Here is a 17726-nt window from a genome sequence, read left to right as displayed (position 1 = left end):
GAGTCATACCAACTTCAGACAAAGGTAGTTATAACAATTAACAAATGTGTCAAACCAGTTACAAATACCAAATTCAAACAGAAAGCAGGGGTGTGGTCTTAAACACATAGTTTCTAACCACTATTCAAATAAATTTACCTAAAAGTTTTTTAAAGAAGCAAAGCAAAAGTGAAAATGACTCCTAAGTCTGACAGCCAGTTCTTCGGAAGTCATCTCAAAGCTACAATAAGGCAGTCATTTAAGAAACAAGCCTGGGGCTGGAAGGACAGTTTCACAGCTAAGAGCACTTGTTGCAGTGCAGCAGCACTGTTCTTCCACAAGACCAAAGTTTGTTTCCCAGCTGCTTAAACTCCAAATCTATGGACTCTGATGCCCTCTTCTGACCTTTTTGGGTACCCACAGCATATTTTCACACAAACACGTAACACAAATAAAAGTAAATCTTAAAAGAAGAAAGACCTTCCTTACAATATACTGCATACAAAGATAAACTTAGGGCTGGAGAGGTGGCTTGGAAGCTGCTGCACTTGCAGGTCCAGGTTCAGTTCCTAGCACCTGACATGGCATAAGGGCCATCTATGTATAATTCTAGTTCCAGGAAATGCCACAACCTTTCCTTGCCTCTGTTGGATACTAGACACACACGTACAAGTAGTCAAAGCTCATATACATTAAAAAAAAAAAAAAAAAAAAAAAAAAAAAAACAGGCCCTTAGGAGAGTGGCGCAGCAGAAGCTTGCTAGGCCTATAACCCAGACAGAGGCCAGTAGCACCAGAAGACTAGTAAAACTAGGAACTAGAGAGAGAGCTCAGTGATTAAAAACACTGGCTGGTCTTTCAGAGGGCCCAAGTTCAACTCCCAGCACCCACATAGTGGTTCACAACAGTCTTTAATTTAATTCTAGTTCTAGGCAATCTGACACCTTCTTCTGGCCTCTGTGGCTCAGATATGGTATACAGACATAAATGCAGTCAGAACATACAAACATTTAATATATTAAAAAAAAAAAGACTTAAAAATAAACCCAAGTTCAATGTTAGGGGAGGCACATAAGACTCTTACCTATTTTTGGTCTTTGCAGACTGTTCTCCTCAGGATCATCCAGAAAGGCTGGCATGTAGTTATTAAGTTCTGACTGAAGGCAATGAACCAAGTACCTGAAAATACACAAACAATTTTAATCACCTGAGCAGGTTGCACAGAGGCAGTGTTAGATTTTTACCATTTGAGACAATCTGTATTCTTTAAGAATATTTTTCATTAAAAATAACAAAAATTGTACTCTGGAACACTCACAACACTGCAGTTGTTCCAGAGCACACTGCTCTTAAGTTAACACAATCTCCTGTGTTTTGTGGCAATCAAGCATCTTCACTTAGGGTAAGTAAAATCTTTAACACTGGCTTTGAAAACACAACATGAAGCTTGTAAGCATGAAAACTTATTATTCTTTCCAGAATGTGCTTCTTACTTAAATGCCATCTGAACCAAGTGTGCTAGGACATCCTGGGCATCCAGCGTGATCCGACTAAGGTCTCGGTCCTGCTTGATGAAGTTGAGAAGCTCAGATGCATTTGCCATCCAAAAAGCAAGTGCTCCTGCAATGTTCTTCTGTTTCTGTGGACAGAAAACATTCCCATAAACAAAGCAAGGCATCAGAAAAATTACAAATAAACAGGAATGTTCCTGAGAAGCTGAAGATAGACCAGTACCTTCCCATCTCCACCAGGTAGTTACCACAGATACCAGATACTTGCAAAGAAATTTAGATACATGCCGAGCAATGGGAAGCAAATAACCAATGCAGCGTCTGAGGATTCATATACACAGTCATACTGGTCTAATTAAATGGAATTTGCAGAGTCAGTAAAGAACGGATATACTGTGTATTACAAAACCAAATTGTAGATTATGCATTATCTGGTAATCTGCGTAGCACACACACAGGTATCCATGGTTACCCACAGCCACCCTGATACTTGTAGTCACTGGCTTGGACACCATGCAACTCAGTATCAAGTACTGATCTATCACATCCTCTCCCGACCACATTTGCAGGCCAGGCAGCCTTAGATGAGATCCAAAGAATAGGAACCAAGGATAAAAATAGAGAAGAAACAGAACTTTTGTCATTTCATATCCACACTGAAGTGCATTAAGCAGAAATTATGAAATGCTGATATAAGTTGCGCAGTCAAAAAGGATTTTAGTGTTGCATGTTTCAGTTGCTGAATGAGGGTTATGAACTGCTCAGTCCAGTTTTTGTAGGCTCATATTTGTAATGGAAGCAGCATGAGAAACTCAGCTAAGCCAACACAGCTAGGATCAGTTCCCAGCAGTATGTCCTACCTGATCAACCTGGTCTACTTCCTGGAGAAAAACAGACGAGGGGAAATCAAGCAGAACGAGAGAAAGAAACTTGTAAACAATCATGATAATTTAAAAAAAATCAAAACACTAACATGAAGGTACGACATGAGCACGACACTTAGTTATTCCCAAAGCATCTGACACAGAGGGCTAGGTTCGTGGTCTTAACATCAGCACAACCTCTTTACTGTTTATAAAGACAATGTCATAATAAAACACACATGACCATGCTCCTCTCTCTAAGAGAGAACGCGAAGGAAGGACCTGCAAACACTTTAAAATGATTCTGTGAGCTTACTACATGAAGGTGAAAGGGTCCATTCCCATGAATTAACTATGAAGATGAAAATGGAAACACTGAGAAAAACAGTCCAAATAAAAGCTGGCAATTTCTAAAGTGCATAAAGAATTCATCTATACCTGTACTAAAGGGAATGCTGGTTTGGGCAGTAGACTCTAAATTATCTACTATGGTAATTTTTTTCCCATCACCAATGAGTGATCCAATGATACACTGAATCTACTCTTAAGTTTAAAAGCCTTTTCCAGCTAGTAGTCAAAGTTCCCACTAGCAGACACTGAGGATAAATTCTCAAAGGTAGTTTGGTGATAAAATTATCACAGTCTGAATGACACAGGCTTCAAGTTCACACATGGCAAGAGACAGACAATAACTTTGGATGACAACTAAGAAGGACACTTACATTTATTTATATATAAAATGATGATACCAGAAATAACAAAGTATCCAGATAAAATGGTCTTTCTTTTTATCTATTCTTTAGCTTAAATAAGACCATCAGAATCCTACTGTGCTAGTCACTCAAATGTGAAAGAAAAATTTGTGGAAAACTTTTGGCTTTTAAAAATAACTCAGAAAGTATTAAGAGACCATCTCAGTTACCCTCAAATTATACTGCCAAAAAAATTTTTTTAAGTCACCAAACCATTTAACTAAAGTAACATTGCACTTTTAGTTTCTTAGCTGAGTTAAGGAAACTTTTTAAAGTCTTTATAACCTTTACAATTAAATCCTCAAATTACCTGCAAATATGGAAAACAGCTGCACCAAGTTTATAAACTGTAGACTGAGGAGTTAGTTAAGGGAGCCAAACCACCACCCAAGAATTCTTACCAGGGTGAGAGAATTCCACCTTAATGAGAAGTTTACCCTCCAGCCCACTAACTCTACAGACACACTGTCAAGAATACATATGTGCAAATGCACCCAACACCACAGGCTCATTACAAAAAAGCAAGTGCCTCACACTAAAAAACTAAGAAAGTGGACCCCAGGGCCTGTGGAAAGAGAGAATGACTATCCTTGCTACACTGGAGAAACACTCTTAGGGTAGAGCTGCACACACCAGAATGCAGATGACAGTATACTGTGTGAATTTCATTTCAATAATTTAAAGAAAATTCAGAAAATAACCTGACCACCCTCTAAGCACTCTCTCACATGTACTATAATTTCAGGGTATTTTTCACAAGTGTTGGGTTACAGTTTATCTTCATTTTCTCTACAATTTACAGAGAAGAAATTTTTTAGAACAAGGTGTTATTTTCTTTCAACTTTAAAATCTATGCATTTAAAAAAAAAAAAAAAAGACCCCCCCAGGCTGTACAGGCAAAACTTGTCACCAGATCAGAAGTGTCACAGAAACTAACAAGATGGCTGCCATCCTCCCAGCACTTGCTGGGCTGCCACTCACCTGGATGACCCCTTCCATCATGCTCACCATCTTGTTGACAACAGCAATGGCCTTATGTGTACGCTCTGTAGGACTGATGTCGGGCCTGTGCTGGCTGGACAATACATACCGGCATGCCATGTATAACACATATGTAGGTGACAACTTAAAATGAACTGTAGAACTATTGGTATAGTTTATAATGGCAGATAAAAAAGAGTCTTCAGCTGTAAAACAAGAAAAAAAAATGAACATAAAGTATGCAAGTCACCTGGAGAAAATGGAGCAAGAACTCATCCACTAATAATAGAATCTAAAATCACTTACAGCTTTCCCTGAATTCAATGCTGGCAGGCAGTATCAGTTCAGGCCCAGTAGCATCCTGAGTCCTGAAAAAAAAAAACCTGACATCATTGAACCTGCCTTAGGAGCTGATCCCACCTCTCCTCACTGCTGCGTGCACCTCTAAGCTAGTTTGTATCCACATGGAGTTTTGCAGTGTGACATAGCAGTACAGCCTCTCAGCCTCATCAGTTACCGAGTCAAACATTCAGAACAGACAGAAGGCTGACTCCTTCAAGTAGCTATCATGCAGCTATAACACAAGTCTGGATTATTAATGAGAGTGCCATGTTAAAGACAAGGATCTAAACCACCCAGCTCAGGTAACAGTGAAAAGACACTGCTGGGAGACACCACCCTGCGCTAGAAACTGAGCACTTCCAAATGGAAGAAGGCATGTCCTAAGAGGCAGGCAGCAATCCATCCCCACAGACAAGATTAAACACTACTAGGAACTGAACTGGGTCCTCTGCAAGCAAGACAGGTGTTCTTAACCGACAAGCATGTCTCCAGCCCCTCGGGTTTTGTTTTTAAATAACACAGTATTTCCTTTATCAAAGCTCACAATAAAGCATGCTTTAAAAAACAAAGACAACAACAACAACAACAACAAAAAATGGTCATTCTATCTGCTCATCTTCCTCAAGGTCACATAAATATCAGATGCTATCACTTTACCTATAAGGAATTATCAAAAATTTAAATAACTGGAAACATTTCTAAGAACTAGCTAAGTACTTACTGTGCTACTGTTTATACGTCTCTAGGTACTCAGGAACAAATGAATTAGAAGGCTAAGTCTAGTTCTGCGATAGATGTCTTCAGAAGATGGCTCAGAGCCCCAGTGCTGAGGAAAGATGCCTGAACACTGTTCTGCCTAACTCCTCCTCAGCTGTAAACCTGTACACATGCCTGAGTACATCCAACAGGCTCCATATACCTCATGCTATGACTATGGCCAGAAAACATTTGAAAGTTACCACTGAGGTCTTGCAGAAATAGTAAACTACATAAGTATAACTCCACTGTAGCTCTCCTTACCTTAATGGCTAACATTCCCCTCAAATACCCTTTCCTTTTGAGATGTAATTACGACCATAGTTATTCTAAGGTAGTTTGCTACTAAATAAAAAGACAAGTAACCTTCGTTAATATTTCAACATCTTTTTCACTTTTGTCCAACTTTACAGAGATAATTAGGAATAATTATTAAAATTAGAAAACTGGGTGATCTGATCTTGGTCCGGGACCCGCCGAACTTAGGAAATTAGTCTGAACAGGTGAGAGGGTGCGCCAGAGAACCTGACAGCTTCTGGAACAGGCAGAAGCACAGAGGCGCTGAGGCAGCACCCTTTGTGGGCCGGGGACAGCCAGCCACCGTCCGGACCGGAGGACAGGTGCCCGCCCGGCTGGGGAGGCGGCCTAAGCCACAGCAGCAGCGGTCGCCATCTTGGTCCGAGACCCGCCGAACTTAGGAAATTAGTCTGAACAGGTGAGAGGGTGCGCCAGAGAATCTGACAGCTTCTGGAACAGGCAGAAGCACAGAGGCGCTGAGGCAGCACCCTGTGTGGGCCGGGGACAGCCGGCCACCTTCCGGACCGGAGGACAGGTGCCCACCCAGCTGGGGAGGCGGCCTAAGCCACAGCAGCAGCGGTCGCCATCTTGGTCCGGGACCCGCCGAACTTAGGAAATTAGTCTGAACAGGTGAGAGGGTGCGCCAGAGAACCTGACAGCCTCTGGAACAGGCAGAAGCACAGAGGGGCTGAGGCAGCACCCTGTGTGGGCCGGGGACAGCCGGCCACCTTCCGGACCGGAGGACAGGTGCCCGCCCGGCTGGGGAGGCGACCTAAGCCACAGCAGCAGCGGTCGCCATCTTGGTCCGGGACCCGCCGAACTTAGGAAATTAGTCTGAACAGGTGAGAGGGTGCGCCAGAGAACCTGACAGCCTCTGGAACAGGCAGAAGCACAGAGGCGCTGAGGCAGCACCCTGTGTGGGCCGGGGACAGCCAGCCACCGTCCGGACCGGAGGACAGGTGCCCGCCCGGCTTGGGAGGCGGCCTAAGCCACAGCAGCAGCGGTCGCCATCTTGGTCCGGGACCCGCCGAACTTAGGAAATTAGTCTGAACAGGTGAGAGGGTGCGCCAGAGAACCTGACAGCTTCTGGAACAGGCAGAAGCACAGAGGCGCTGAGGCAGCACCCTGTGTGGGCCGGGGACAGCCGGCCACCTTCCGGACCGGAGGACAGGTGCCCACCCGGCTGGGGAGGCGGCCTAAGCCACAGCAGCAGCGGTCGCCATCTTGGTCCCGGGACTCCAAGGAACTTAGGAATTTAGTCTGCTTAGGTGAGAGTCTGTACCACCTGGGAACTGCCAAAGCAACACAGTGTCTGAGAAAGGTCCTGTTTTAGGCCTTCTTCTTCGGCCAGGAGGAGGTCCAAATACAAGATATCTGCGCACCTTCCCTGTAAGAGAGCTTGCCAGCAGACAGTGCTCTGAGCACTGAAATTCAGAGGAGAGAATCTGTCTCCCAGGTCTGCTGATAGAGGGTAACAGAATCACCAGAAGAACAATCTCTAAACAGAGTCAACTATAACTACTAACTCCAGAGATTACCAGATGGCGAAAGGTAAACGGAGGAATCTTACTAACAGGAACCAAGACCACTCACCATCACCAGAACCCAGCACACCCACTTCGCCCAGTCCAGGGAACCCCAACACACCTGAGAACCTAGACCTAGATTTAAAAGCATATCTCATGATGATGGTAGAGGACATCAAGAAGGACTTTAATAAATCACTTAAAGAAATACAGGAGAACACTGCTAAAGAGTTACAAGTCCTTAAAGAAAAACAGGAAAACACAATCAAACAGGTAGAAGTCCTTACAGAAAAAGAGGAAAAAACATACAAACAGGTGATGGAAATGAACAAAACCATACTAGACCTAAAAAGGGAAGTAGACACAATAAAGAAAACTCAAAGCGAGGCAACACTAGAGATAGAAACCCTAGGAAAGAAATCTGGAACCATAGATTTGAGCATCAGCAACAGAATACAAGAGATGGAAGAGAGAATCTCAGGTTCAGAAGATTCCATAGAGAACATCGGCACAACAATCAAAGAAAATGGAAAATGCAAAAAGAGCCTAACTCAAAATATCCAGGAAATCCAGGACACAATAAGAAGACCAAACGTACGGATAATAGGAGTGGATGAGAATGAAGATTTTCAACTCAAAGGTCCAGCAAACATCTTCAACAAAATTATTGAAGAAAACTTCCCAAATCTAAAGAATGAGATGCATATGAACATACAAGAAGCCTACAGAACTCCAAATAGACTGGACCAGAAAAGAAATTCCTCCCGACACATAATAATCAGAACATCAAATGCACTAAATAAAGATAGAATACTAAAAGCAGTAAGGGAAAAAGGTCAAGTAACATATAAAGGCAAGCCTATCAGAATTACACCAGATTTTTCACCAGAGACTATGAAAGCCAGAAGAGCCTGGACAGATGTTATACAGACACTAAGAGAACACAAACTGCAGCCCAGGCTACTATACCCGGCCAAACTCTCAATTATCATAGAGGGAGAAACCAAAGTATTCCACGACAAAACCAAATTCACGCATTATCTCTCCACGAATCCAGCCCTTCAAAGGATAATAACAGAAAAAAACCAATACAAGAACGGGAACAACGCCCTAGAAAAAACAAGAAGGTAATCCCTCAACAAACCTAAAAGAAGACAGCCACAAGAACAGAATGCCACCTTTAACAACTAAAATAACAGGAAGCAACAATTACTTTTCCTTAATATCTCTTAACATCAATGGTCTCAACTCGCCAATAAAAAGACATAGACTAACAAACTGGCTACACAAACAAGACCCAACATTTTGCTGCTTACAGGAAACTCATCTCAGAGAAAAAGATAGACACTACCTCAGAATGAAAGGCTGGAAAACAATTTTCCAAGCAAATGGTATGAAGAAACAAGCAGGAGTAGCCATCCTAATATCTGATAAGATTGACTTCCAACCCAAAGTCATCAAAAAAGACAAGGAGGGACACTTCATTCTCATCAAAGGTAAAATCCTCCAAGAGGAACTCTCAATTCTGAATATCTATGCTCCAAATACAAGAGCAGCCACATTCACTAAAGAAACTTTAGTAAAGCTCAAAGCACACATTGCGCCTCACACAATAATAGTGGGAGACTTCAACACACCACTTTCACCAATGGACAGATCATGGAAACAGAAACTAAACAGGGACACACTGAAACTAACAGAAGTGATGAAACAAATGGATCTGACAGATATCTACAGAACATTTTATCCTAAAACAAAAGGATATACCTTCTTCTCAGCACCTCATGGTACCTTCTCCAAAATTGACCACATAATAGGTCACAAATCAGGCCTCAACAGATTCAAAAATATTGAAATTGTCCCATGTATCCTATCAGATCACCATGCACTAAGGCTGATCTTCAATAACAAAATAAATAACAGAAAGCCAACATTCACATGGAAACTGAACAACACTCTTCTCAATGATACCTTGGTCAAGGAAGGAATAAAGAAAGAAATTAAAGACTTTTTAGAGTTTAATGAAAATGAAGCCACAACGTACCCAAACCTTTGGGACACAATGAAAGCATTTCTAAGAGGGAAACTCATAGCTATGAGTGCCTTCAAGAAAAAACGGGAGAGAGCACATACTAGCAGCTTGACAACACATCTAAAAGCTCTAGAAAAAAAGGAAGCAAATTCACCCAAGAGGAGTAGACGGCAGGAAATAATCAAACTCAGGGGTGAAATCAACCAAGTGGAAACAAGAAGAACTATTCAAAGAATTAACCAAACGAGGAGTTGGTTCTTTGAGAAAATCAACAAGATAGATAAACCCTTAGCTAGACTCACTAAAGGGCACAGGGACAAAATCCTAATTAACAAAATCAGAAATGAAAAGGGAGACATAACAACAGATCCTGAAGAAATCCAAAACACCATCAGATCCTTCTATAAAAGGCTATACTCAACAAAACTGGAAAACCTGGACGAAATGGACAAATTTCTGGACAGATACCAGGTACCAAAGTTGAATCAGGATCAAGTTGACCTTCTAAACAGTCCCATATCCCCTAAAGAAATAGAAGCAGTTATTAATAGTCTCCCAGCCAAAAAAAGCCCAGGACCAGACGGGTTTAGTGCAGAGTTCTATCAGACCTTCAAAGAAGATCTAACTCCAGTTCTGCACAAACTTTTTCACAAGATAGAAGTAGAAGGTATTCTACCCAACTCATTTTATGAAGCCACTATTACTCTGATACCTAAACCACAGAAAGATCCAACAAAGATAGAGAACTTCAGACCAATTTCTCTTATGAACATCGATGCAAAAATTCTTAATAAAATTCTCGCTAACCGAATCCAAGAACACATTAAAGCAATCATCCATCCTGACCAAGTAGGTTTTATTCCAGGGATGCAGGGATGGTTTAATATACGAAAATCCATCAATGTAATCCATTATATAAACAAACTCAAAGACAAAAACCACATGATCATCTCGTTAGATGCAGAAAAAGCATTTGACAAGATCCAACACCCATTCATGATAAAAGTTCTGGAAAGATCAGGAATTCAAGGCCAATACCTAAACATGATAAAAGCAATCTACAGCAAACCAGTAGCCAACATCAAAGTAAATGGAGAGAAGCTGGAAGCAATCCCACTAAAATCAGGGACTAGACAAGGCTGCCCACTTTCTCCCTACCTTTTCAACATAGTACTTGAAGTATTAGCCAGAGCAATTCGACAACAAAAGGAGATCAAGGGGATACAAATTGGAAAAGAGGAAGTCAAAATATCACTTTTTGCAGATGATATGATAGTATATATAAGTGACCCTAAAAATTCCAACAGAGAACTCCTAAACCTGATAAACAGCTTCGGTGAAGTAGCTGGATATAAAATTAACTCAAACAAGTCAATGGCCTTTCTCTACACAAAGAATAAACAGGCTGAGAAAGAAATTAGGGAAACAACACCCTTCTCAATAGCCACAAATAATATAAAATATCTCGGCGTGACTCTAACGAAGGAAGTGAAAGATCTGTATGATAAAAACTTCAAGTCCCTGAAGAAAGAAATTAAAGAAGATCTCAGAAGATGGAAAGATCTCCCATGCTCATGGATTGGCAGGACCAACATTGTAAAAATGGCTATCTTGCCAAAAGCAATCTACAGACTCAATGCAATCCCCATTAAAATTCCAACTCAATTCTTCAACGAATTAGAAGGAGCAATTTGCAAATTCATCTGGAATAACAAAAAACCGAGGATAGCAAAAACTCTTCTAAAGGATAAAAGAACCTCTGGTGGAATCACCATGCCTGACCTAAAGCTTTACTACAGAGCAATTGTGATAAAAACTGCATGGTACTGGTATAGAGACAGACAAGTGGACCAATGGAATAGAATTGAAGACCCAGAAATGAACCCACACACCTATGGTCACTTGATCTTCGACAAGGGAGCCAAAACCATCCAGTGGAAGAAAGACAGCATTTTCAACAATTGGTGCTGGCACAACTGGTTGTTATCATGTAGAAGAATGCGAATCGATCCATACTTATCTCCTTGTACTAAGGTCAAATCTAAGTGGATCAAGGAACTTCACATAAAACCAGAGACACTGAAACTTATAGAGGAGAAAGTGGGGAAAAGCCTTGAAGATATGGGCACAGGGGAAAAATTCCTGAACAGAACAGCAATGGCTTGTGCTGTAAGATCGAGAATTGACAAATGGGACCTAATGAAACTCCAAAGTTTCTGCAAGGCAAAAGACACTGTCTATAAGACAAAAAGACCACCAACAGACTGGGAAAGGATCTTTACCTATCCTAAATCAGATAGGGGACTAATATCCAACATATATAAAGAACTCAAGAAGGTGGACCTCAGAAAATCAAATAACCCCCTTAAAAAATGGGGCTCAGAACTGAACAAAGAATTCTCACCTGAGGAATACCGAATGGCAGAGAAGCACCTGAAAAAATGTTCAACATCCTTAATCATCAGGGAAATGCAAATCAAAACAACCCTGAGATTCCACCTCACACCAGTCAGAATGGCTAAGATCAAAAATTCAGGTGACAGCAGATGCTGGCGAGGATGTGGAGAAAGAGGAACACTCCTTCATTGTTGGTGGGAGTGCAGGCTTGTACAACCACTCTGGAAATCAGTCTGGCGGTTCCTCAGAAAACTGGACATAGTACTACCGGAAGATCCAGCAATACCTCTCCTGGGCATATATCCAGAAGATGCCCCAACAGGTAAGAAGGACACATGCTCCACTATGTTCATAGCAGCCTTATTTATAATAGCCAGAAGCTGGAAAGAACCTAGATGCCCCTCAACAGAGGAATGGATACAGAAAATGTGGTACATCTACACAATGGAGTACTACTCAGCTATTAAAAAGAATGAATTTATGAAATTCCTAGCCAAATGGATGGACCTGGAGGGCATCATCCTGAGTGAGGTAACACATTCACAAAGAAACTCACACAATATGTATTCACTGATAAGTGGATATTAGCCCCAAACCTAGGATACCCAAGATATAAGATATAATTTGCTAAACACATGAAACTCAAGGAGAATGAAGACTGAAGTGTGGACACTATGCCCCTCCTTAGAAGTGGGAACAAAACACCCATGGAAGGAGTTACAGAAACAAAGTATGGAGCTGAGATGAAAGGATGGACCATGTAGAGACTGCCATATCCAGGGATCCACCCCATAATCAGCTTCCAAATGCTGACACCATTGCATACACTAGCAAGATTTTACTGAAAGGACCCAGATGTAGCTGTCTCTTGTGAGACTATGCCGGGGCCTAGCAAACACAGAAGTGGATGCTCACAGTCAGCTAATGGATGGATCACAGGGCTCCCAATGGAGGAGCTAGAGAAAGTACCCAAGGAGCTAAAGGGATCTTCAACCCTATAGGTGGAACAACATTATGAACTAACCAGTACCCCTGAGCTCTTGACTCTAGCTGCATATGTATCAAAAGATGGCCTAGTCGGCCATCACTGGAAAGAGAGGCCCATTGGACACGCAGACTTTGTGTGCCCCGGTACAGGGGAACGCCAGGGCCAAAGGGGGGGAGTGGGTGGGTAGGGGAGTGGGGGTGGGTGGGTAAGGGGGACTTTTGGTATAGCATTGGAAATGTAAATGAGCTAAATACCTAATAAAAAATGGAAAAAAAAAAAATTAGAAAACTGACCCACACACACCCGGCATAAGGCTAGGAACATGTATTCCCCTTTTCTGCAAAATTCACTGTGAATTATAATGACATAGTAGATTAGAAACATTAAGTTAAAGACAGACCTAAATGGAGATGGAATATCATCAAGGCCAAGATTCCTGAAGCAGAACTACTTGCTAATGGCTTTAAAGTGAGGAACCCTATCTCTAGCACTATCTCGTTCCACTAAGCACAGGAAAGATGGATGGTGACACACTGGCAGATCCAAGTACACGAGATCACTGGCCCACTCACAATAAGTTAACACAAATAGCCAAATAATTTTGTTTGAAAGTACAAGTGGATAATTTGGTATAGATTTCTAATAATTTACAAACCAGCTAACTGAAATAATTCTTTCCCAATAGCACATAGCTCCCTTCTCCTCAGTATCACCTCTGCCAAGCATGGGAAGGTGAATAAAAAGAAAACAATACAAGGGACTGGAGAAGTACCTAACAGTCAAGAAAGACTGTGGTGTAACCACACACACACACACACACACACACAGAAACACACACACACAGAAACACACAAACACACATACGTGCACGCACGCACACACGTGCATCAAACACAGCATACACAAATAAATAAATCTAAAGAAAAAAATGTTAACACACACTATTATCATTTTAAAAACAAAATTATTTCCATTAAATTATATTAGTCAAAGTTCAATCCAGTCTATAATTTAACAACTTAAGTTTAACTTAATAATTTAAGAAAACAACATGATTTTAATTCACAATTATTTCAATATGGATCTTATACTAAGTATACTTTTTTTGAGACAGGGTCTCACCATAAAACTTTGGCTGACTGGAAGTGACACTGTAGAGCAGGCTGGCCTCAAACGCATAACCTCACAGATATGTGCCTGGCTCCAGGATTAAGGGTGTGTGCACAATCATGCTTAGTGAGCAGCTTCCAATGCATAAATGAATTAGTTTGGATAAGCTGTGTAAGCTACTCATTTCATTCTTTTAACAAATTTAGTAAAGAGTGTATATAAACTGGAAAAAGGAAAAAAACCTGTTGATGATTAAAAGAAAAATCATTCCTATCACTCTAAAGGGTGCTTATACTCGCCTAAACTTTTAATTTTAACCCTATTTATTAAAATGATTCATATTTCATGGCACACCATTTAAATTAACCTTTGCTACTTTCAGCATTGTCAGTGTGGAAACTGTAGTAGGAATTAGAAGAAAGGTTTATGTTCCATCTTGTCTTAATATCAACAAACAACATACTTAGTGTAAATGAAACTCTTACTACTTGCAAAGCAGACCAGGCTTACCTTGCAAAACGTTGTCAAAACGCGTCTTATAGGGAGTAACTTTTAATTAGCCATGGCTCCTTTGCTATAGCAAGAGCATATTTACTTGCTTCCATGTTCTGCCTCTCCACTTAGATTCCTAGTCACATTTCCCCATTACCATATAGATGCACAGCTGTGCTCACTATAACACCAACTCATATTGGGTATGGAAACACGCCTTTAACCCCCAGCACTTGGGATGCGGAGGCAGGAGGACCTCTTTGAATCCAATTCCAGCTTGGCTGACATACTGAGGTCCAAGGACAGCCAGGGTTTTATACTGAAGCCCATCTCAAAAAAAAAAAAAAAAACAAAGCAACTCACCACTACGCATGACAGACAACATATTTACTCTACACCACCCAATACAAGTGCAAACATGGAAAGAGAACTACATGTATGACACCTAATAATCACAAAGCCAAAAAATCTTACATGGACAGTCAAAAACACAGAATAAAAGTATACTGATATTTGCTGATAACTACATATTTCATTTCTGGACTGAAGTTATTCATAATCTTGTACACAGTGCCCTCTGCTGGATGATGGTAAAATAATAAACGATGTCTTGGGCTGACAGTCAACTGTAACCCTAGGTATGTCTCCCCTGCGTATGCCAACCATCTGTTCTGGATCTCTGACAAGAACACAAAGATGCCTCCTTCAAAACACTAAAAAAGGTCAGTGTCTTTAGCTCCCACCAATAACACATTCACTCAGCATATGACTACTACGGTGTCACTAACAGTGAGCAGGTGGGACACGACCTGCTATAGCACTTAAAACAATTTCAGAGATATGGAATTCTGATTTATTAAGGTAACATACTAGAAAGCATAAAAGAATACAGAAAGCAGAGAAGCTCTGTGTTACAAAAAATGAAACAACACTATAAGGAAACTAGTTCACCCTCTACTTGCCTCAACAGGGAGGCATACCATGGAGTCTACATAGGGAATATGTCTCTCCAAAATCATTTGTGTCTTTATGTCTCTACAAATGAATATAATCTATAAAAATGATGGATACTAACATGTTATAAAGACATCCTTTCTCTCTGTGTGTAAAGCAGCCAACATAAAAGAGCAAGTGTGACCCAACATGCCCGTGTGTCAGCACGCCTAGGCAGGGGCAAGTAAGGAATGCACCTACCCAACAGTCATTCCTCACCAGTCATCAGCAACACAAAAATCGTCATTAAACCCCAGGAGAGGTGGCAGCTAAATCTGTCAACTCAACAATTGTTACAGAAAGCCTCCTCGAGGACGGCTCTCTTCTCTCTGTTAGTCAACGTGAGTTACCTGTTTTCTCGTCGTCGATATTCCTGCTCCTGGTCCAGTCGGATCATCGGCTTCACCATCCCTCGCTCAGCTGTGCTAGAGGCAGAGGACACCCTGTCACTGTCCAGTCTAGTAGTGCTCTGTGACAAGGGAAGCCAGAGTGTGTTAGAACACCTCACAGCCCAGCCATCGGCTTTCCACTTAGCACTGCAGGCAGCAATCTGATGTGCAGTTGCTACTCAGGTACGGTAAGGACACAGACCGGAGAGTAATTCAGAAACACTCAGGACAAGCTGCCCAAGGTTCTGCCCAGAAGCTCACAGCACTGAACACAACAGCATGAAAAACAAACTGTTGATTTTCAAAGGGCAAGGAATAAACTTTATCAACAAAATATAAAGACAAAATGATTTTGAAAGACTAGTCATTTTACTTCCAAAGTTATAGTCACATAATAAAACTAAGCAATGGATTGCACAATTTTTAGGTTTTAAAACTTTTTAAAAATAAGCTTATAAATGGTGAGCAATGGCAATGGAAAATTAAATTATAACATGTTTATGTAAATTAGGGCATGTTTATGTGCTTATCCACTGAAGAATTGTTCTTAAGTGACTTAAGAAAAAAAAAAAAAACTACTCATAACACAACAGTATAATGTACATAGACAAACAAAAGCCTAGTAGCGTTGAAACATGTGACTGCACACAAAGGCACAGACGCACACCTCCCTATGACACAAGCACTCTGGAAAGGGTCCAATAGTGTTGAAAAGGCTAATCTATATACTACGGATAACAGATTTTCATTCTCCCTCTATTTACCAAGTCTTCTGTGTTGAGTATACATTGTGATGAGAAAAGCTCTGCTTGACCTCTCAAGTCATACACTCATTTGTATGTGCCAAGATTCTGTTGCAGCGTGGCACTACTCAAAGCAAGAGAGGGATGAGAGTAATTAAAGAAGCAGGGTTCCCATGTCCAGAGCTCACAAACTACATCATCAAGTAGCAAGCAAAGATAGCAGCAGTTTTAATTAATAGTTATATAGAAGTCTTACATGGAGTATTATGACCAGATGATGCTCAAAGAACAACCCCCTGCCCCCTGTCAGGAGGATGGGCTAAGACAAGAAGGGGCCAATCATATGAAAACAAAGAATGAGATCAAGTACAAGGTAAAAAGAGCTTCAGAGAGACAAGTGGGACACTCAGGAAGAGTATAGAGGAGGAGGGCAGATACTAATTACAACACTCCTGGAGGGATGGAGGCCACATCCCAAGAGCTGTCTGTGAGCTGGGAAGATACAAGCAGCTATGACAGCAGAGCGCCAACAGAACCAAAAGCATGTCTCTACAATTCAAGAGCAATGGCAACCAACATGGACTGACCAGGAGCACCCAAGAGGAACTGTTGCTCACAAAACTGCTAATGAGCAAGGCAGAGACATACAGACGCTTTACAGTCAAAGAAATAGGACATGACAATCCTCATGCAAGAGTTGTGCAAAGATAATAAATCTAAGTCAGCTTCAGTGGAGCAAAGCCATGGTTGGTGATATAATTTACTAAAGTAAAGACAATGAGAAAAAATTAAGTTTAAGAACAAAAACAAAAGCCAAGCTTCATTTGCTATGTTAAATTTGAAGTTCCCATCAGACAGTCTATCATAAAAATGACACAGCAAGTTAGTCAAGCCTCTGAGGATGTTTGGAGAGACCAGGGTCAAAGGCATACATTAGGGATCATAGACAACAATAAATGGTATAGTCTTAGTCAACATGGCAAGGTCTCCCAGGGACCATGCATAAATACAGAAGACAGAGCCCTAGAGCTGACAGCTTAGCTCTCCAATTTTCAGAAATTAAGTATATCTGAGAATGAAGTAGCAAAAATTCATCTAGAAAGAGCCAAGAAGCCACGACTCGAAGATAAAAGACAGAATTTACCCTGGAAATAGAAAGGTATATCTCAAATAGTGGTTATTTTTGTACTTTTATAACAAGAACACAGAAAACAAAGGAGACCAGCCTAGAACAAATGAACAGCCACCTCAGGCCATGTCTTCAAGAAATTATGCTGAGAATTGGAGTAGCATAATGGGGTCAGCAACTGGAAGAATACAATAAGCTGAATCAGGAGATCCTGTGTCTTTTTGACACTGGTGAGACCAATATTCCAGACTCAGTTGCATTATGGTATCAAAAAAAAAAAATCAACAAAACAAGAACACAGTTCAAGGAGACCTCTTCCCTCTAAATCTGGCTCTGATTTGCTTTCAATAAAAGGCAGAGAAAACAGCGCTACACCAGCCCTGAGCCTAACCCATGAAAACAGCTGTGAATTCAAGGTCCTACAGAGAGGCAGGGTGGGTAGTCCCA

At 41.1% G+C, this 17726-nt stretch overlaps 1 protein-coding gene across 26 annotated transcripts in view; it reads right to left on the bottom strand.

Annotated features, from left to right (window-relative positions):
- Afdn (afadin, adherens junction formation factor) overlaps positions 1–17726 on the bottom strand; it is a 145408-nt gene that overhangs the window by 55074 nt on the left and 72608 nt on the right. For 15 of the 26 annotated variants that reach the window (XR_385293.3, XR_001782046.2, XR_001782047.2 and 12 more), the window contains 6 exons: positions 15369–15487; positions 4392–4453; positions 4086–4291; positions 2350–2370; positions 1472–1617; positions 1063–1157 (listed from right to left, as the gene is read on the bottom strand). Coding sequence is in view for 21 of the 26 variants with exons in the window: in XM_006523752.3 (XP_006523815.1) it covers positions 1063–1157; positions 1472–1617; positions 2350–2370; positions 4086–4291; positions 4392–4453; positions 15369–15487 (649 nt within the window). In the remaining 5 variants the exon portion in view is untranslated. The remainder of the gene's footprint in view (positions 1–1062; positions 1158–1471; positions 1618–2349; positions 2371–4085; positions 4292–4391; positions 4454–15368; positions 15488–17726) is intronic. The other 11 variants (XR_003952091.1, NR_151731.1, XM_006523757.3 and 8 more) reach the window with 1 other exon arrangement.

Source organism: Mus musculus, chromosome 17 (assembly GCF_000001635.26).
Source record: "Mus musculus strain C57BL/6J chromosome 17, GRCm38.p6 C57BL/6J".
NCBI lineage: Eukaryota > Metazoa > Chordata > Mammalia > Rodentia > Muridae > Mus > Mus musculus.
The sequence above is the reverse complement of the archived record's forward strand: the minus strand, read 5'-3'. Positions and strand labels throughout refer to the sequence as shown.